A 21,976-nucleotide genomic window follows, 5' to 3' on the forward strand; every position below is an offset into this window, starting at 1 on the left:
GTGATTTGAAGAATTCATCATCTCAAAGTAGTTGTAGTTTATCTAGAGAGTAAATTCAATCATTTCTTTCACGATCTCCATCCAAATCTTATAGTCCTAGAGACATGCAGCACAGAAATGGGGCTTTCAGCATAGAAGATACATGGTGAACTTCAAGTCCATCTACAATAATTCGATATGCTCACAGTTCTTGTATGGTGTATCTGGTTAAGTGCCCATCGAAACGCCTGTTACGCACAGTGGTTGTATCTGAATCTACCACCTTCTCTCACAGCACATTTCAAATTTCAGTACTTGCTGTGCAGAAAACTTTCCCCACAGGTCACTGTTAAAATTCCTTCCTCTCACAGTATACTTTTATTCTACACCATCTTATTACAGTATGGGAAACAGACACAGGGTATCGATCCTATCCAAGCCGCTCATAAATTTACATGTCTCTATTATGTCATCTCCTAAACTCCTGCACTCGTGGGAAAACAAACCCGGACTATCCAATCCCTCCATATAATTCAAACCCTCCTGCACTGTTAAGTAAAAGTATGAGAAGTATAGATAGGGAAGAAAGTCAGAATTTCTTTTTTCTCCCATAGTAGGATTATCAAAAACAAGAGAGCATGAGTTTATGGTGAAAAGGAGTTTCAGTGGGGATCTGAGGAGAAAGTACTTTACATGAGTAGTTGATATTTGGGGATATATCCGTGTGAAAATGTTAGGCACATGTAAAAATTCTGTAAAACGAGGCTGCTTTCAAAAATTATGAAATGAGAAGTTTCTAAGTATCGAAAAAGATTACCATAAAGAGCAGTAATAAGCTAAATCAAATCAGTGTTTGGTGTGACCACCCTTTGCCTTTAAAACCGTATCAATTCTCTTAGATACATTGTCATGTGGTTTTCTAAGAATTTCACTTGGTAGGTAGTTCCAAGCATCTTGGAGAACTTGCCACTGTCCTACTGTTCTTCTGCAGACCCTGGCTGTTTTGCTTCTGTCTCTCCAGGTAATCCCAGATACCCTCAATGATGCTGAGATCAGGGCTCTGCGGAAGCCATACCATCTGAAACTGTATAAACAATCTAGGGTGCCTAACACTTTTACACAGTACTGCAGGTTTGACGAGAGAAGGTGGTTTAAAGGGAGTTTAAGGTGTGCATTGGGTAGCAAGTTGGAGGTACATCTCTACCAAAGGAGTTGTAAGGGGCTCCTTCCCTCCATGAGCCTCAAGGTTACTCCTGGGCAAGGTACCTGCCTTATTCCCTGATCAGGGTCACATAAAGGCACGGGAGCAGGTGGTGGACAGTTGTACGAGCAGCTGGTGCACATCACAAGTCCTGGTGATGCACTCAGTGACGCCAGGCAGACAATCTCTGAAGAATGTTGATAATGGGTGAGGTCACCCATTTTGTAAAGACTGCCCAGAAGAAGGCAACAGCAAATCACTCCTGTAGAAAAATTTGCCAAGAACAATTGTGATCGTGGCAAGACAATGATCGCCCATATCAAGCAACATGGTACTTAATGAAAGAACAAATACCTCTTTATTTATATGTAACTACTAACTCTCATAACAAACAGTAGAGGGTCCCTGTAGCACATTGCTAACGATATGCTTCCAATCACAAAAACATATCCTCCACCATTGCTCTCTTCTGTTACTGAACCATTTTTGGATCCAGTTTACTGAAGTGCCTTGGTTCCCATGAAATCCAACCTTTAGGACCTGCTTGTTACGTGAGACCTTGTTAAAAACAATGTAAACCTCTCCAACAGCACTGTCCTTATTAAGATAACTAATTACCTCCTCAAAAAGATTCAATTAAATCACTCAATCCCTGCTTCTCCAATGTAGATTAATCCCGATCCCTAGAATGTTTTCTAATAATTTTCTATTTGCAAATAGACAGGGACTCAGTTTAACATCTTGATGGGAGAATAGCAGTACAGTACTCCTATACCAAGATGCAGTCTCAATTGCATGCTCAAGCCCCTACAGCTGATTATATATATGTAACTAGAGTGCCTAAGACTTTTGCACAGTATTGTATTAAGTTTATGTATTGCACTGTACTGAAATAAACAGATCTCTTGACGTATGTGAGTGATGATAAACCTGATTCTGATATGGGTCTCTATTGTGGACTGAGAGTGGGAAAGGGGTGGAGTGAGGGGAACCGTGGTTGGGAAAAGAGGAGGGGAGAGGGGAGTCAACGGGAAGCACCAGAAAGACCTTCTGCAATGATCAATAAACCTATTGTTTGGAATCAAATGACCTTGCCTGGTATCTTAGAGCTGGGTATGTCTGTCTCCCCACTCCTGGACACAGCTTCTCTGATGCTTGCTCCACACTCCTCCCATGGTGCTCCACCTTCCCCATTCCCAACATCCTTTGACCCTGCCAGATTTGCAAACCTGCTCTCGATTCCATGTTGGCAAATACAGTCCAACATCTTAGACACCCTAGCAATATATATGTGCCTAAGATTGTCTCCTTGCCTCACTACTGTGAGTCATCCTTCAACTACTTAGCATGTTATCTTCACTTTCCTCCCACTCCTTGAGATATCTTTCACCAGATCTCTCATGTCATCTGTGAAAGCCATTGAAGTATCTTTCTGTACTAGAGGTATCTTTTAAGAGCAAGTTGATAAGAAAATACATTAATTAAAAAAACATTCAGAATCCATGCTGGATTGAGTCCCCTCCTGTATGTGCTGCTCTCCAGTGTTTGCTCGGTACTTGTCGACAATCATCCTTGCACCATCAATCTGCAGGACATGTCACTCAAGGACTTGGGCTAAATTATATATATATATATTTTGTGTGTGTGACTGTACGTTTACTACTATCTTATATGTGCTAAATGTGCCTTGTGCTATGTATGGCTGTTGGTACTGTGTTTTAGAAACACAGAAACGTAGAAATCTACAGCACATTACAGGCTCTTCAGCCCACAGTGTAGAGCTGACCATGTAACCTGCTCTAGAAACTGCCTAGAATTTCCCTACAGCACCACCCTTTATCTTTCTAAGCTCCATGTACCTATCTAAAAGTTTCTTAAAAGACTCTATTGTATTCACCTCCACCACCATCGCCGGCAGCCCATTCCATGCACTCGCCACTCTCCGTGTAAAAAATTTACCACTGACATCTCCTCTGTACCTACTCCCAAGCACCTTAAAACTATGCCCCCTTGTGTTAGCTATTGCAGCCCTGGGAAAAAGCCTCTGACTATCCACATGATCAATGCCTCTCATTATCTTGTACACCTCTATCTGATCACCTCTCATCCTCCATCGCTCCAAGGAGAAAAGGCCAAGTTCACTCAACCTATTCTCATAAGCTACACCCTCCTATCCAGGCAACATCCCTGTAAATCTCCTCTGCACTCTCTCTATAGTATTCACATCCTTCCTGTAGTGAGATGACTTGAACTGAACACAGTTTTGCACCTTTGACCTGGAGTAATTCAGTTTTGTTTGACTGCATTCATGAATGGTTGAATGTCAATTAAACCTGAGCTTGGCCTTGAAAAGTGATTGAACTAGCTGAGCCCATTTGCCCTTGGCCACTTCAGCTGATCAGGCAATAGAGTAGAGGCTTTGCATTACTTCCCAAATTTGGCTCCACTGGCCCCCATGTAAATTTTAAAGGCAGAGTATATCCATTTCACGTTGTAAGTAGCATAAAGATTGCAGGACAACAAATTGTCTCCTGGGTACTTAGAATCAAATGTCAAAAGGAAATTCTCCCTTGCCACTGATTTAAAGCAATTATATAATCTAGTTACAAATACATTGATGTTAATTTCCTCATTGTTTAAAATATCCCCAGCATTTTTTTAACATTCATTCATCTGTCTTATCTTGGTATATTCAACTCATCTGACTCTGTGAGCCAATTTCTGACAGATTCATACTAATTTGAATCAGGCCTTTTGTTTCCCTACCATTGCATTATACACTTGTTGCTACTGATATAAACAATCAAGTTATACTGTATTACACCCATGATAATCTAACAGCCTTTAACTATTGATAAAATGTGAATTTATAATGTAAATACTGCAATTTATCTATCAGTCCAATATCATCTTCATGAGAGATTGCAGTCTGAGCAGGACATAAGGAATCACCAACTTTGGATTTAAATTTTTCAAGGCACTTCTCGCTTCAAAACTTCAAAGTACATTTGTTATCAAAGTATGCAGTCAGAACACAAGACAATCTGCAGATACTGGAGCACACACAAAATGCTGGAGGACTCAGCAGGCCAGGCAGCATCTACAGAAAAGAGCAAACAGTTGAAGTTTCGGGTCGAGACCTGGTCCTGCTGAGGGGTCTCAGCCCAACCCGTTGACTGTTTACTCATTTCTGTAGGTGCAGCCTGGCCTGCTGAGCTCCTTCAGCACTTTGTGTGCGTGGCTATGCATGCAGAATACAGTTCTGAGATTCATCCACCCACGGGCAGCCACAAAACAAAGAAACACCATGGAACCAGTTCAAGAAAACATCAAACACCCAGCGCCCAAAAACAGAACAGAATATGGCAAAAGACAAAAAGCGAGCAAACAGCACATCGAATCAAACCAGGAGTCCAGAAGGAACAATAATCTTATAACGACATTTACACGAAGTTACAAAAAATATTTTAACTGGGGTATATCTAGCATTTAACAAGTAAGGATTATTTTACATTCAGGAAGTTAGTATCAGATAATGATTCAATTTTCATTTTACAGAATATCCACCAGTGAAGATGTGATTTGATATCATTGTTTGCATTAGTATTCTGAATCAAAGACTTCTGTGATGAAGCATGTGACTAATATTGTGTGATTCACTTGCAGATCATATTACTTCCAAGCCATAAAAATCACCTAAATAGAAGAATCAATCCACTATAGATAGAGCAGAGATATCTTAACTCTAATAAATTGATTTCAATTTAATTTCAAAGTTCAAAGTACATTTATTATCAAAGTATGTATGCTATGTATAATCTTGAGATTTGCCTCCTTACAGGCAGCCACAGAACAAAGATGCACAATCAGACCCGTTTAAAAAAGAAAAACCGTCTAACACCCAACATGCAGAAAAAACCCAAATTGTGCAAAAAATAAAAGTAAGCAAGTAAGATTCAATGATTCCAGTTAATATCACAAAATGTATACAGTAAACAACCTTAAATTCTTACTCTTCAGAACCCAGGAATATCAGAGAATGTATACAATATACAACCTGAAATTCTTACAGACGTCCACGAAACAGTAGAAAAACCCCAAAGGATGAATGACAGAAAAGCATTAGAACTCTAAAGCCCTCTCACCCCTCTCCCACACACAGGCAGCAGCTAAACAACAGCCCTCCCCTATGTTCAGGATGGAAGTTCACGAAACTGAGCCCACAGTCACAAAGCCAGACACAGCCAATCCAGGAGCCTATTAGTTGCAGGCCACAGCCTCAGCTCAGTGCAGAGAACATAAGGAAATTAACAACAGTGTACTTGTACCCAGCTTATATAATTGCTTTAAACCAGTGGCATTAGAAAATTTCAGTTGGATATTTAATTCCTAATTTGTTTTAATTGTCATCATAGGATTGCTTGTGTCTTGGTTAGAGTGAGCAATTGCTAAGTAGGAAGCAAAGGGTTAAAAGAGAGTAACTAAGTTTCTGTGTGTGAGGAAAATGTCTCACAGAAATTATTTTGGCATGTGGTATAAAGAGATGTGCTTTCTCACATCTCTAAAATAAGCACCCTAAAGCTATGATTGTCATATACCACACACCACATTTTTGCCATTCCAGCCTTAAATGTTCACTTGTACCTTTACATTTTTCACTCTACACCCACCTGGCAGGGCAAGGTGTCCTGTCACCTTATTAAACACTGTAATTAATGACACTTCATGAGGAAGTAGAGGCCAGCTGATGGAGTTCAGTGGAAAATTCAGTACCACCATACACTTCTCAGATCCTTCTGCAACTATTAATATCAACTCAAGTTTCACAGTAGTTGCTTGGTTACATAGCTCAATATTCCAGGGTTCCATTGTTTTAGACACGATAGAGTGAAAGGGATGGTGTTACTAGTTGGGGAAGACTGAAGAACTCGTCTCGTGAGGCTTTATGAGTGGAACTGAGGAATAAGCAAGGTACGACCACATTAAATGGGCTATATTATGGACCACTCAACAGTTTGCGGGATTTAGAGGAGCAAATTTGTAGCACGATCACAGATACTGTTGCAAAAAACTTAAGATTGTTATGGCTGGTGATTTTAACTTTCCACATATTGACTGGGACTCGCTTACTGAAAAAGGACTAGTTGGGATTGAGTTTGTCAAATGTGTTCAGGGAAGTTTCCTTGATCAGTACGTAGAAGCCCCAACTAGAGAGAGTGTGATACTTGATCTGCTATTAGGGAGTAAGACTATACAGACATAGTCAGCAGAATTAGGCTATGTGGCCTATCAAGTCTGCTCCAGTATTCCTTTTCAGCCTCAATCTCCTGCCTTTTCTCCCATATCCCTTCCTGCCCTGACCAGTCAAGAATCTATCAAACTCTACCTGAATGAGACAGGGCAGCTGACAGAAGTTTGTGTTATGGTAAGACATAGCATCTAGTGATCATAATATCATTAGTTTCAAAATCAATATGGAAAGGTCTGGTCAGTGGGTGGAGATTCTAATTTGGAGAAGGGCCAATTTTAATGGTATCAGAAAGGATCTGGCAAGTGTGGACTGGGACAGGCTGCTTTTTGGCAAAGGTGTACTTGGGAAGTGGGAGGACATCAAAAGTAAAAGTTTGAGTGTAAAAAGCTTGTATGTGCCTGTCAGAATAAAAGATAAAGATTACAGGTTTAAGGAACTTGATTTTCAAGCAATATTGAGGCCCTGGTTAAGAAAAAATTAGGTGCATAGCAGGTAGGAGAAAATGAGGTACTTATGGAGTATAAGAAATGCAAGAGGACACTTAAAGAAATCAGGAGGTCTAAAAGAAGGCATCAGGTTGCCATAGCAGACAAGATAAAGGAGAATTCTAAGAAATTCTATAGATACGATAAGAGCAAGAGGATTGCAAAGGACACAACTAGTTCTCTGGAAGATCCAAGTGATAATCTTTGTCTGAAGCCAAAAGAGATGGGAGAGATCCTACCTGGATTTTTTGTATCTATATTTACTCGGGAGATGAACACAGAGTCTATAGAAGTCGGGCAAAGCAGCAGTGAGGTCATGGATCTTATACAGATTACAGATGAGGAGGTGTTTGCTGTCTTGAGGCAAATTAGGGTGGATGAATCCCCAAGGCCTGACAAGGTATTCCCTTGCAACTTGTGGGAGACAAGTGCAGTCGATGCAGGGGCCTAGCTGACATATTTTAATCATCCTAACGACAGGTGAGGTACTGGAGATTCGAGGAATAACCAATGTTAATTCCACTAATTAAGGAAGGTTCTAAAAATAAGCCAGAAAATTATCAGCCAGTGAGCCTGATATCACCTGTGGGAAAGTTGTTGTAAGGTTTTCTAAGGGATCAGAATAATTATTTGTATAGACAGGGACTGATAAGGGATTGTCTTCATGGCTTTGTGAGCGATAGGTTGTATCTCGCCAACCGCGTAGCATTTTTTGAGGAAGTTATCAGGGAAGTTGATGAAGGCAAGGCAATGGGTGTTTTCTGCATGGAGATTGCAAGGCATTTGACAAAGTCCCGCATGCGAGGTTTGTCAGGAAGGTTCAGTCACTTGGCATTCAAGATGAGGTAGTAAGTTGGTTTAGATTTCGGTTTTGTTGGGAGAAGCCAGGGAGTAGTAGCAGATGGCTGCCCCTCTGACTGGAGGCCTGTTACTAGTGGAGTGCGATAGGTTTGGTGCTGGGTCCGTTGTCGTCCATAGATGAACCGGGCAGGTTAATTGTTCATTGTAAATTGTGCTGTGATTAGGTTAAGGTTAATCGGGTTTGTCAGGGCTGGCTCAAAGGCCCGGAAGGGCCTAATCCACATTGTATTGTTAAATAAATAAACAAAGTCTTAACCTATTCAACCTTTCCCTATAACTCAGATCCTCAAGTCCTGGCAGCATCCTTGAAAATTTTCTCTGCATTCTTTCAAACTCGTTGACATCGGTCCTGTAGATAGGTAACCAAGACTGCACACAATAATCAGAATTAGGCCTCACCAACATCTTACACAACTTCATCATAACATCCCAACTCCTGTACTCAATACTTTGATTTATGAAGGCCAATGTACGAAAAGCTTTCTTTACGACCCTAACTACCTGTGATACCACTTTCAAGGAATTACAAATATGTAATCCCAGATCACCACATTCTTCAGCGCCCTACCACGCACTATGTAACTCCTACGCTGGTTTGTCCTCCTAAAGTTCAACACCTCACACTTGACTACATTAAGTTCCATCTGTCATTTTTCAGCCCATTTTTCCAGTTGCTCCAGATCCTGCTGCCAGCTTTGATAGCCTTCCTCGTTATCCACTGTGGCCTCAGTCTTGGGGTCATCTGTATTCAATGTCCAGGTTAAGACTTTTGCTGCTACACTGTGAGGGTTTTTTTAAAATTTTAACAGCTTTCTGCAAAAGCAGTGCATCCTATTAGTAATAGTGTTTTGGTTTTTTCGAAAGATAAGGAGCCATGATGTCCAATTTAGGAATGTTGTGTCAGCCAATTGCAACCTTCTGCCCATTGGAAAATTTGGGAGAGCCAAAGTTCTGAAGGAGAGTAGTCTGGCTTGGGGTCTTTTGGCGGGAGCTGGTTAGCGGGGCACAAGGAAAGGTGCCACAGAATGTCGTTCGAAGGGGAGACCCCGTGGCAAGAAGTGCTTTGTGCAGGTGAATGGCTCCAAGGAGGACTGCCAATACTCCTGAGAAAGCAAAATTCATTCTACATGTTCTTCGAAGGAGGATCAACCAATGGCTGGCATCCTTCGTGCAGAATGTGTGTTCAGCAGGTGAGTAAAGCAAACATCCGACTACTAGAGAAATGAGCTCCAATGTTTATGAGCACATTGGACTGGCTTAACTTAATGGGCCTTTCATCTTTTTTTCTCTCTGTTTGTAACTGCTTAATAAAATTAAAACCTGGTGAATATACTTCCTTTATCATTTTATGCAGGTGTATGATCTCTCATTTCTGGCTACTGAGAACTGTGTATGGGCAATATTTACATAGCATTTGCTCAAATTGAGTTTCCTTTAATCGGAACATCTTGACGTTCCAGTTTGGTTGAACCCCGAATCGTACTGACCCTAGACTTATATTTCTTATAAAAAATGGCCTTCTCACAACTGAGTCATGTGGCGGTTTCAGAGTATGCTAATGAGCCAGGTCTTTTTTTACAAGCGCAGTGAGAGGGTTACACGTCAATTTGCTGATCCAGTTTACTACATCATCATCCAGACTATCAGTATAGATGACAAACAACAATGGACCCAGCACCAATTACAGTGGCACACTACTAATTATCGGCCTCCAGTTAGAGAGGCAACCATCTACAACCAGGATTTCATTACAACAACGATATTGAGGTAGTACAAGGAGAAACAATAATAGTATTAAGAATAAAGTGTTTCAGTTTTAAAGAAAGTGCAATGCTGCGGTGGAGATACATCTCTACCAAAGGAGATCTAAAGTGCTGTATCTATCCACTGGTCTGCAGGTCACCCCTGGGCAAGGTGTAGTACCTGCCTAGCCCTCCCCGATCAGGGTCAGGTAAAGCCATGGGAGCAGGTGGTGGATGGTCGTATGAGCAGCTGGTGCAGATCACAAGTCCTGGTTATGTGACCACTGACGCCAGGCTGACAATCTCTAAAGAGTATTGATAATGGCTGGGGACACCCGTCTTGTAAAGACACTGCCCAGAAGAAGTCAATGGCAAACCACTTCTGTGGAAAAATTTGCCAAGAGCAATCATAGTCATAAGACCGTATTGCTGTCATCCTACAACAAGGCACATAATAATGATGATGATGCAGTGCTGGTAGACAATAAGGTGTAAGGCCATAACAAGAGATTATGAGCTCAAGAATCAATTTCAACATTTGGTGAAAAAATGAAGTGATCTCTTTAATTTCTAGTAGAAAATTTTCACTCTTCAGCTGTCCTCGGATATTTTCGTTGAAGGGAGACAAACAACTAATCAATTTACCAGATTGTCTTTTGGTTTGTGTTATACCTTCCTTCAATGCCTATCCCATTACTCCATTAGATTTTGTTATAGCATATCCCTACCAAACCTACTAGTTATTTTACAACAAGGGTTAAGGTCAAACTATGGATTTCAGAAGGAGAAAAGATAATTTGGTCAGCTTAAGAAACTTGTCGTCCAAGTCGTTTTAATTTATATGGGAGAGGATATTATAAGTTACTAGTCAATCAGACTACTAATGGATGGTTCTTATTGTAAAGTTAATTTTTTGCTCTTTTTTTTCTTGACCAAATTTCATGCGAAAGGGAAATTGACATCTTCCTGTGAGACAAGGGTTTTCTCTCAGACGCTTTCTGGTGCTTGTGGCTCAGCAACTCACAGTTGCCTCGTGATGCAAATTAGAAAGATCCCAGTTTCAATCTTCGGCTCATACTAAATTAACGAGTCTCAATCCTATTCAAATGATTGCACTGGATCCAGTCTACGGGATGAATTCAGTGAGTCATTTAATTTAAGGAAGAGTATGCAGAGATGCAGGACTCAGTTACCACAACTGGGCTGTTCCTGTAAAAGCAAAGCTGGTTTTCTCTTTGTGAATCAGTGGCCTGGTGGATTCCTTTGGTAATTGCTGGCCGCACTTATCTTAGGGCTTAGATTTGAGTTGGTTCACTCATCCTGTCAATGTACAGATGATATAATTAAATTATAATTACTTCCCACCATCATCAGTTTTGAACAGGCAGATATTCAGTGTTACCCTGTCAGGCATTTGGAGATGACAAGCTACATGTGTTGTGTATTTAATATTTCAAGTCTATTTGAGTAATCTTGTAAATATATTGTTGATTAAGCATTCTTGCTCGTTCATTATGGGGTATATGTATAAATACGTGAAATGCATACGTCATCACGCTACCACGTGATACTTGTGCTTCTCGTTTAAAGTAAGCTGGAAGTTGGACCTGCATTTCAGACCCCCGTGTCTTCTTTGAATTACTTTAATGTTTTGAAATTACTAAGCAACAAGTTAGCATTTAGAGACATCCTGGGGCATGGGGAGTGGAAGAGTGATGATAGACCTTGGCTTTGGACATTGCATTCTCCAGTACGCAATTCCAATGTGCTGAAACGACTGTGATACAAACTCAACATTTTCAGTGTCTAATTAAGATCATAAGACCATAATATATAGGAGCAAAACTGGTCCATTTGGCCTACTCCATTATGGCTGATCCATTTTCCCCCCATGCACCAGTCTTCTGCATTCTCCCCGTATCCCTTCATGCCCTGACTAATTAAGAATCTATCAACCTCTGCCTTAAATATACGTAAACACTTGGCCTCCACAGCTGCCCGTGGCAACAAAATGCCCACATTCACCACTCCCTGGTTAAAGAAGTTCCTCCTCATCTCCATTCTAAAAGGCCGCCCCTCTATTCTGAGGCTGTGGTCCTATTCTCTCCAATCACAGGAAACAGCCTCTCCACATCCACGCTATTAAGGCCTTTCAACATTCAACTGGTTTCAATGAGGCCTCTCCTCATTCTTCTGAATTCTAGTGAATACAGACCCACAGCCATCAAATGCTCTTCATATGACATACTGTTCAATCCTGAAATCATTTTTGTGAACCTCCTTTGAACCCTCTCTGGTCTCAGCACCAAGATAAGGGGACCAAACTCCTCACAATACTTCAAGTGAGGCCTCGCCAGTGCTTAATAAAGCCTCAGCATTACATCCTTGCCTTTATATTCCAGTCCTCTTGAAATGAATACTAATATCACATTTGCCTTCCTCACCACAGACTCAACTTGCAAATTAAACTTCAGGGAATCCTGCACAAGGACTCCCAAGTCCCTTTTTGCCTCAGATTCTTGAATTTTCTCTCCATTTAGAAAATAGAGATACGTAACAACTTGGGGTTTCTCGTCCGGGATCTGACACCAAATTGGGAGGCCAGTGAATCGGGCTTGTAGTCCAAAACTTGAATCTGGTTACGCAGGTAGCCGGATGGGAAACCAGCAAAGATGGACGTGGGTGAATTTATGAAAAACTTTTATTTCTTCTATTAAAGTGCATGACCACACACTTCCTAATACTGTATTCTATCTGCCACTTCTTTGCCCATTCCCCTAATCTGTCTAAGTCCTTCTGTAGCCTCTCTACTTCCTCAAAATTACCTGCCTTTGTATCGTCTACATCTTTGCAACAAAGCCATCAATTCTGTCATCCGAGTCATTGTTATAAAACATAAAGTGAAAGGGAATCAAGCCCAAATGGGAATGAGGTCTCCTAATGGGCGTGGAGGGTAAGTACTCCTTCTGCCAATTGGAGAGAAGTGACAAAGGAGGAAGGACATTCTTGCAATTGAGGGAGTGCGGCGTAGGTTCACGAGGTTAATTCCCGGGATGGCGGGACTGTCATATGTTGAAAGATTGGAACGACTGGGCTTGTATACACTGGAATTTAGAAGGATGAGAAGGGATCTGATTGAAACATATAAGATTATTAAGGGATTGGACACGCTAGAGGCAGGAAACATGTTCCCGTTGTTGGGGGAGTCTAGAGCCAGAGGCCACAGTTTAAGAGTAAGGGGTAGGCCATTTAGAATGGAGTTCAGGAAAAAGTTTTTCACCCAGAGAGTTGTGGATCTATGAAATGCTCTACCTCAGAAGGCAGTGGAAGCCAATTCTCTGGATGCTTTCAAAAAAAAAAGTTAGATAGAGCTCTTAAAAATAGCGGAGTCAAGGGATATGGGGAGAAGGCAGGAATGGGGTACTGATTGTGGATGATCAGCCATGATCACATTGAATGACGGTGCCGGCTCGAAGAGCTGAATGGCCTACTCCTGCATCTTGTCTATTGTCTATTGAGTCAAAGGCAAATGCCCAGGTAAGATCTGATGAAAGCAAACCTCAAATCTGCAAGAAATCTCTTCACCTCTGCATGGTAATCCTGATCTTTTCAGAAAAGCAGAGCTTTTCCCGAAGAACTTCTGCTGAAGTACTGTTTGGCAGGCTATGAGTTTCTTGACAGCCCAACCCTTAAATTCTTCATGAACCTCAAATTTTTCATGACCTACCAAAGGTTATGGAGCAAACCACACACACACACACACGCACACACACACACACACACACACACACACACACACACACACACACACACACACACGCACACACACACACACACACACACACACACACACACACACACGCACGCACACACACACACGCACACACACGCACACACACGCACACACACGCACACACACACACACACACACACACACACACACACACACACCCCTGGAAGGACTCAGCCCATCAGGCAGCAAGTTTGGAGGCAATAAGGAGTCTAAGTATTGAGATAAGACCCTTCATCAGGACTGGAGACAAAGAGGGTAGATGACAGAATAAGAAAATGGGGGAAAGGAAAGAGTACATGCTAGAATGCGATAGGTGAAGCCAGTTGTCTGGGGGAGGGGGGATGAAATAAGAAACTGGGAGGTGATAGGTGGAAAATGTAAAGGGCTAGAGAAAAAGGAATCTGAAAGGAGAGGAGGGTAGACCATGGGAGAAAGGGAAGGAGGAGGGGCACAGGGGCAAGTGATAGTTAGGTGAGGAGAAAGTGTAAAAGGGGTCCAGAGAGGTGAAATGAAGAGGGGGAGGGGCAAAAATTACCAGAAATTTGAGAAATCAATAGTCATTCCATTAGGCTGGTGGCCTCTCTGACCGAACATAAGATGTTGCTCCTCCAACCTGAGAGAGTGGCCTCATCGTGGCAGAACAGGAGGCCATGGGCCACCATGTCATGATGGGAATGGGGAATGGAACCGAAGTAGTTAGCCATCAGGAAATCCTGTTTCTTTTGAAGATAGAATCATAGGAATAGCTCATTCGGAGGGCAGAGGTATGGAGTAGCAGTCAACTGTGAACTCCAAGGTTTGAATCCTTGTTCAGCAAACCCTGTACTAGACACCTCCCCTTGAGTGTTAAAAACATCTCAGTTAGCCTGCAAAGACTGGAGGAGCTTTAGAGCTCTTGAGGAAATATCCACTGAAGTGCATAGTATGCTCATATTCCTGAGAGAAAGTATAAACTCTAACCACTACTCTAATTGACACATTTCATTTGCTGTGATCTGGCTGCAAATCTACAGTTTTGTGAATTTCGTAATAGTTACCAGGAAATGTATCACCTATTGTCACACGTCTCCTTCCCTTGAAGTGCAGGCTTTTTTTTTGCATGAGATATGTGATGTGATGGAATTGTGTTCAGTAAAACTTTGCTTCTTACAATGCTTAGGATCATGGAAAGGATCTGGATATGTCACATGCTTCATTGGAGAATAAATGAGATTTTTTCTTCTGGAGGAGAGAAGCTGGTTACTGGCACATTTCCAAAGATGTAATAACTGTGTCAAAAATGGCGCTTGTGGCCTTCGAATCTCTATGGCTTTGACAGCCACAGGCAGTGTTGTCCATGCCCTGTTTTGAGATTGTGATTACACATCATACTAAAGTTCTTCCCCTTGAAATTGGGAAGGTCTGATTCCTGTTTCTTCAAGAAGGGTTTCACCATCTTCTCATATATCTTGAACAGAATCTAGTCAGTAAGCTTTTGCTACTGATAACCCAGACACAGACCCAACAGTGTAATAGTTGACAGAGGGCTCAGCACCTCCAAATAGTGCATTGAATATACCTTCTTCTGGTGTTCTCCCCCACCTTCTTCCATTGTCTTCTGTTCTCTCCTAACAGATACCCTCTTCTCCAGCCCTTTATCTCTTTCACCAATCAACTTCCCAGCTCTTTTCTTCACCCTTTTTCCCTCTCCTGGTTTCACCTAACAAACTTGTGCTTCTTCCTCCCCTCCTCCCAGCTTCTTACTGTGAATTCTCCCCTTCCTTTCCAGTCCTGGTGAAGGGTCCCGGCCCGAAATGTCAACTGTTTACTCTTTTCCATAGACGATTCCTGGCCTGCTGAGTTCCTCCAGCGCTTTGTGTGTGTCACATCGCATTTGAAGTTTTTTTGTGATTCCTGCTTTCATGATTTATTTGATACAATCTGCCACTGTGCCTCACATCAGTGCCAAGACCCTTAAAAAGAACTGATTCAATTGTTTAGTGTAGTTGAGTGCCAGGGACACCAAAGGGGGATTGCCTGCTTTGGCTGCATCCGACCTCTGTTGCAAATTCATATGTTACAGATTTATTTTTCTCCTTAAAAAAAAGGTAAAACAAAATCCTCATATCCGGAATGTATATCCCAAAGAATTATCTCATTTCCAAAGTCATTTACCTTTGTTTATATGGATTAAAAATTTTATGTACAACATTAAAATGGACGTTCTTTCTGCCTTTCAAATTGCTCAACAGCTGTGATAAATAATCCAAATGTTTAGGAAAATTGTAGTCTTTTTGCCAATTGGAATTAAATTAATATTCTAGAACCTTCTTCAAAACACACATCTGGATCAGAGGAAAAGTAGGAGGTTTTGAAATTGATTATACTTCTTGTCTTAAATAGTCTGTAACTTATTTTGGCAAAGATTGCCTTTAATTAAGAATAGTAGGTCTGCAGACCACATTTAGAGCTCAACTGTTCATCATTGAGCAGATGCCCCCCCACCCCGGCTTTAAAATGCTTACATCCAAGAAGATGTTTATGAGCTGTTCTGTGATATTTAGTTACAATTTCTGCTGAACTGCATCGGGCCGGTTTTTAAAAAGTGTCATCTAAAACTTGGTTAACCTTCCCATGTTAACGGCTTTCTTTAAATTGTACGGTACACCGTTTTTTTTTAAGGAATGAGTTGTCAATCACTTTTGATTGGAACAGAAGCATACACGAGTTTTGTTGTTCGTTCAGAACTCCCTGGTGGTGGCCAAAGGTCTTGATTTAAAGGAATTGTCCTTTTTATAGGGTATCCATTAGCAGGCAAGCTGTGCTCTGTTACTAATAGAAACTGAATAATATACAAGACAGCAGGTATCTGGAAACTGATCAGGAACAGTTGTACAAGCTATTAGTAATTAAACTCCTGTAACCCTACAAAACCATTGAATTCCTTTTATGCCTGGATTGCTAATAAATCCTTTGTGATTCAAATGCTTAACAATAGAGTCAGAGTTTACAGCAGAGAAATGGGCTATTTGGCCATGTTGAGCATTTTGCCTACACAAATCCCACTTCTCCACATTTGGGATATATTCTTCTATGAGTTGTCTAGCTAAGTGTTGGTTTAAGTGTTGATTTATAACTAATTCCGTTGTCTACTCTGGCAGCTTTTTTCAGGTATCAATCACGCTCAGTAAAAACTTACTCATCAGATCCCCTTTAAAACTCCGCCTTCTCACGTTAAACCTATGTTGTTTTGCTTTTTGACAGACCTGCCAAGGGGAAAATGTTTTGACCATCTACCATATTTTTGCCTGCCAGAATAATTCTGTCAGTCACCTCTCAGCCCCCTTTATTCCAGAGGAAGCAGGCCCAGCCGATTCAATTTCTCCCCAAAAGTTCTAGAGAATCTGCTCTGCATTCTCTCCTGTACAATCATATCCCTCCAGTGTGGTGAACTAAGTGTGGTCTCACCAATGCTTGGTAAAGTTGCAACATAACACCCCAACGCTTGGAATAGAATACACCCCAACTTATGAAGGAAGTATGCCAACCACAATGGTCAAAACTTTTGCCCCATGAGAGGGCTAACAAAAACAAGATGAGATAGGTTTAGGGTGAGAGAAAGGAGTTTCAAAAGAAATCTGATGGTGACACAACTGGCCTGTTTTACCAGCTTCCAGGAACTATGGACAATATTCTCTAATTCACTCTGCTCATCCGTGTTCATGGTACCCTACCTCTATGTCCTACCTCTATCTGAATTAACAAAACATCTCACCTCACATTTGCCAGGATTAAGTTCTGCCAATGCCTTGCCCAATCTTCGTTTTGATTTTATTCTGTTATACCCTAAGACAATCTTCCTTGCAATCCACAACACCACCAGTTTTCACTTCATTATAGAACTATTACTTATACCTTTTACATTAATATTCCATATCACAAAGATCAGCACCGATCCAGTAAGCAATAACAGCATTTTCTTTTTGTAACATAAAATGATATTTAGATTTTAGTGAAATTCCTCATTAACTTCACATTGTTTTTCCCTGTTTCCCTTTTCAGAGTTTAGCAGTGCTGCCTACCACTGCATTGCTTCCTCTTTTGGCCAGGAGGTTTGGGTTACTGAGGCATTAAACTTCTCCCTGGTCTCTGCCAGCCAGCATTGGCACAACCTTATCTTTGTAATTCAAGAGTGTGTGTGTGTGTGTGTGTGTGTGTGTGTGTGAGAGAGAGAGAGAGAGCAAGGAAAGTAAGGTGTCATATTGTGAAAAAAATATGCACAAATAATTTTATACATAAAATTGTTCACTTGAGGCTGAAATAACAGAGAGAGAGATCGGTTTTCAAATACCTCTGAAGAGATTACTATTCAGGTAAAATACTATCAAATTTATACAAAATATATTATATTAATAGCAAAACAAATTCTAAACCTGCTGTAATAAAAGAGTACAGAATAGGAACAGGCCATTCAGCCCACAACACTGTGCTGACCTAGCTAAAAGCAAATCAAAAATGCCAAAATTCTAATCCCCCCCTACCTACATCATATCCATATCCCTTCATCCTCGTTATATGCATGTGTCTATCCAAACATCTCTTAAAAGCCTCTAATGCATTTGCCACTGCCACCATACCAGCCAGAACATACCAGGCATTCACCACTCTCTGAGTAAAAAATACTTACCCCTCACATCCCATTTGATCCTATCCCCTCCCACCTTCAATGCTTGGCCATTGACGGGGTTTCATAATGTTTTGCTAATTCATAGCTCTGAGCTCTTTGCATGTTACTTTAATGGTGCAGAAATTGTCAATTGAAAAAACATCCACACAGAGAAAGTTGAGGACTGCAATCCCGTACAGCAATGAAATGGTTCCTGCGCTGCTTGCTGAGCGAAATGTGCCTGATGATGATCCAAACGGCCTACTGAGTAAAATACTTCATGCTGAAATGCACAAGTTGTGAAGGGAGGAATTCAAAATTAAAAAAAAATGGGTGGAACAGATTTCTTACTCTGCATCCACCAACAAGATACTCGCTAAAGCTAATTTCATAAGGGTCACAGCTAGGATTTCATGAGTAACATAAGGAATTGACGGTTAACTCAGCCCTCCCAGACAGACACTTTAGTTAGAATTCTTTGTAAGATTGTTAATGGCTGAAAAAGAAGTTAGTACTACAAGTGATGTACTCAGCTAAACAAGATCAAGTATTCAGGTATTATCTGCCTTTACTGTAACTGGACTGAAGTTTGCATTTGGATTACTCTTGAATTATCTAGCTTTTACAAAGTAACTTTCATTTTGGTCATTGATGAAGTAAGGTATTTTTTTCATAAATATACCAACAAAAGCAAACTTTAATGTATTGAACAGGAACAAAACTGCACATAAATTTTGAAAAGTGCATCAAACGTACCAAATAAGAAATACAAATAAATATTTGGTCCATAAGCAGTTTATCAAGATTTGGTGCTTCTATTAATACCTAAAAGTATTGTAACCTGACCAATTGCATCCCTGAAATTAATTTCAAGTACTGTCTCAAAAAATTCAGGTACTGTCTCCAGTACAATTTGAAGAAAATTTGTTATTTAATGCATTCAGTCCACAGCAGGGGCTCCCAAACTTTTTTTTATGTCAAGGACCCCTACCATTAACCAAGGGGTCTGTGGACCCCAGGTTGGGGACCCTATGTGTTCTAGACAACATGGGCAAAATTCAAGCTGACCTATTCGATATTTAATATTTGGGATCAATCTGTCCTTAAGCTTTCTAGTGAACCAGTTGACTGAATGGAGCAATGAGGTGGGAACGAATGTGGTAGGGGTCTGGTTGTCTTGGAAAATCCTGACCCCTTCCTGCGAAGAAATAAAATTTGGTCATAGGAAAAATTCACAAAAGCGTTTAGTTTTCATAGTTCCTGCTGATATGATACCGTGCCTGATGAATCACATGTCTACTTCGAAAAAAAGTTCCAAAGGTTATGGTGTCCTTGCTTTGCAGTTGATCGCAAGTGTCAACCTTCTGCCTTGTTAGTTTCAAATATATATTAAGATGACCAAAGGTGTTGAAATCAATCACTTGCCAAACCAGAAAGAAATAGGTGCAGTATCTGCTCCACCTCATTTCATTATCATATAACTTGTAGTCAGTCATTTATTGGAAAGCCACATTGCACTAACTGCACCAGAACTAGTGATACACCTTCAAAAAGAATACTCTCATGCACTGAGGTTTCCTGCCTTGAAAGACAAAAGAGGTTTGGACTTACCCCGCAAGAAGCTCTGTGAGTAGGTTGTAAATGAATCAAATATGCTGTTGGATGCCATGGTTCGTTCCAGATGGTACTCTCAGTCCTTGCGGAGATTTTTTATTGTCACTTTGCAGAGCGTCGTGCTGGAACAACCAAGAGAGAGCAGAAAAATCCCAAAGGAAATTGAGTGTCTGTTTGTAACCAAGAGTCTGGGTTTATACCGCCACAGGAATGCTTAGCCACAGGCTTAGCAAGAGCTGTGTGCACAGGCATTCAATATAGGGAACGACAATGAAGAAGCAGCCAACACTGGAAATGTGACAACTCTAAGAAACCCTTCAACGAGGGTGGTACTGCTTACCGTAAGCGCACAGAGGTCCAGCTGAGGGGTATCCTGGTTACAAAAGAAAAAAAAAACCCTGTTGAAGTTCAGGTGCAGTCTTGAGATGTAGGCTGCACCGCACTTGTGGTTCTGTGGTTCAAAGTGAGGCCCGAGAGAGTGTCAGTTCAACCAGAGCTCAGTGCCTAAAGAATCTCCAGCTAGTCACTTGCTCATTGGAAAACGTCTCACATGGTGCGTGAGGTCATCAAACATCTTTGCAAGCGTGCGGCCCTCGCTATTGGCTCCGAGCTGGAGATTGGTAAACCCGTGGTTAAGCTCTTCAAATTTGGTTGAATCACTGGGAATTTCTTGTGGGCTAGCGAGTTGTCAAAGACACACATGCATTCAATACTGTAGCTGCTATGATACTATCAGACAATAACGATCCTCCGTTCTGATCACAGACTTATACTCCGAGCTGTTTAGTTTCACTCTGTGTGTGAGCTCTTCTGACTTTGTGGCTGGGAATTGGTGTAGCACTGAACAGTCGTGGTTTCAGTCCATACCCCAGAGAAACAGTTGATGTTCTCAGAATTCAACCGTGCATAGCCTGAGTTTGCAATTCATATGTTTGAGTTCCACTAAATATGTGTCTACTTCGCAGCATGGTGTCTCTGTTTTAGAGCCACAGACACATGCAGCTGAAACACAGGCCCTTTGATCCGACACATCCACACAGATCACCGACCACAGCTTTACACTCAGCCTACAGTCATCCTCATTGCTTTTATTCTCCCTCGTATTGTTTTCCACCTCACCCCCAAGTCTACCACTCGACTGCACACCCGGGGCAACTTGCAGCGGCCAAGTCAACCACCAATCCGCATGTCTTTGTGATGCAGGGGGAAACCAGAGCGCCCAGAGGAAGCCCGTGAGGTCACAGGAAGAGCGTGCAAGCTCCACAGAGAAAGCAGCCCAAGGTCAGAATTAAACCTAGGTGTCCGGCCCTGTGAGACTGCGAATCTACCACTCTGCTCTCTATCTCTTCATTGTAATTTGTGGCTGAGTGGGGCAAATAGTTGCCTCTGGATGCTAATTTCTCTAGTGGATAAATGTAAAGTTAAAAACCCATTTTTTTCTGGTTTTGTGAACTTCTTAATTGACAGACAGACAAACACACTTTATTGATCCCGGGGGAAATTGGGTTTCGTTACAGTCGCACCAACCAAGAACAGTGTAGAAATATAGCAATATAAAACCAGAAATAATTAAATAATAAGTAAATTATGCCAAGTGGAAATAAGTCCAGGACCAGCCTATTGGCTCAGGGTGTCTGACACTCCGAGGGAGGAGTTGTAAAGTTTGATGGCCACAGGCAGGAATGACTTCCTATGATGCTCAGTGTTGCATCTCGGTGGAATGGAGTAATTGGAGTTGAGTGGGGGTTTCAGAGTATCTTCCAAAATGCTCTATTCCTTTTTTACAGCAGCTAGTGTTCTCTTCAAGCAAAGTCAAGCCAACTTTATTGTCACTTAACTATATACAATAGACAATAGGTGCAGAAGTAGACCATTCGGCCCCTCGAGTCTGCACCGCCATTCTGAGATCATGGCTGATCATTCACTATCAATACCCAGTCCCTGCCTTGTCCCCATATCCCTTGATTCCCCTATCCATCAGATATCTATCTAGCTCCTTCTTGAAAGCATCCAGAGAATTGGCCTCCACCGTCTTCCAAGGCAGTGCATTCCACACCTCCACAACTCTCTGGGAGAAGAAGCTCTTCCTCAACTCTGTTTTAAATAACTGACCTCTTATTCTCAATCCATGCCCTCTGGTACTGGACTCTCCCAACATCTGGAACATATTTCCTGCCTCAATCCTATCAAATCCTTTAATTATCATAAACGTTTCAATCAGATCCCCTCTCAATCTCCTCAATTCCAGCGTGTACAAGCCCAATCTCTCCAATCTCTCTGCGTAAGACAGCCCTGCCATCCCAGGAATCAACCTAGTGAATCTACGCTGCACTTCCTCAATTGCCAGAATGTCCTTCCTTAAACCTGGAGACCAAAACTGTACACAATATTCCAGGTGTGGTCTC

At 41.5% G+C, this 21,976-nt stretch overlaps 1 protein-coding gene across 1 annotated transcript in view; it reads right to left on the reverse strand.

Annotated features, from left to right (window-relative positions):
* Nucleotides 1–20,017, reverse strand: part of LOC132383503 (runt-related transcription factor 3-like) — a 203,313-nt gene extending 183,296 nt beyond the window's left edge. Inside the window, exons 1-2 of the mRNA XM_059954537.1 lie at nt 19,912–20,017; nt 19,569–19,693 (exon numbers count right to left, since the gene is read on the reverse strand). Coding sequence (XP_059810520.1) covers nt 19,569–19,626 — 58 coding nt within the window. The 5' untranslated portion in view covers nt 19,627–19,693; nt 19,912–20,017. The remainder of the gene's footprint in view (nt 1–19,568; nt 19,694–19,911) is intronic.
* Between the last annotated feature and the right edge of the window lie 1,959 nt (nt 20,018–21,976).

The sequence above is a fragment of the Hypanus sabinus genome, chromosome 30 (genome assembly GCF_030144855.1).
Source record: "Hypanus sabinus isolate sHypSab1 chromosome 30, sHypSab1.hap1, whole genome shotgun sequence".
Classification (NCBI taxonomy): Eukaryota; Metazoa; Chordata; class Chondrichthyes; order Myliobatiformes; family Dasyatidae; genus Hypanus; species Hypanus sabinus.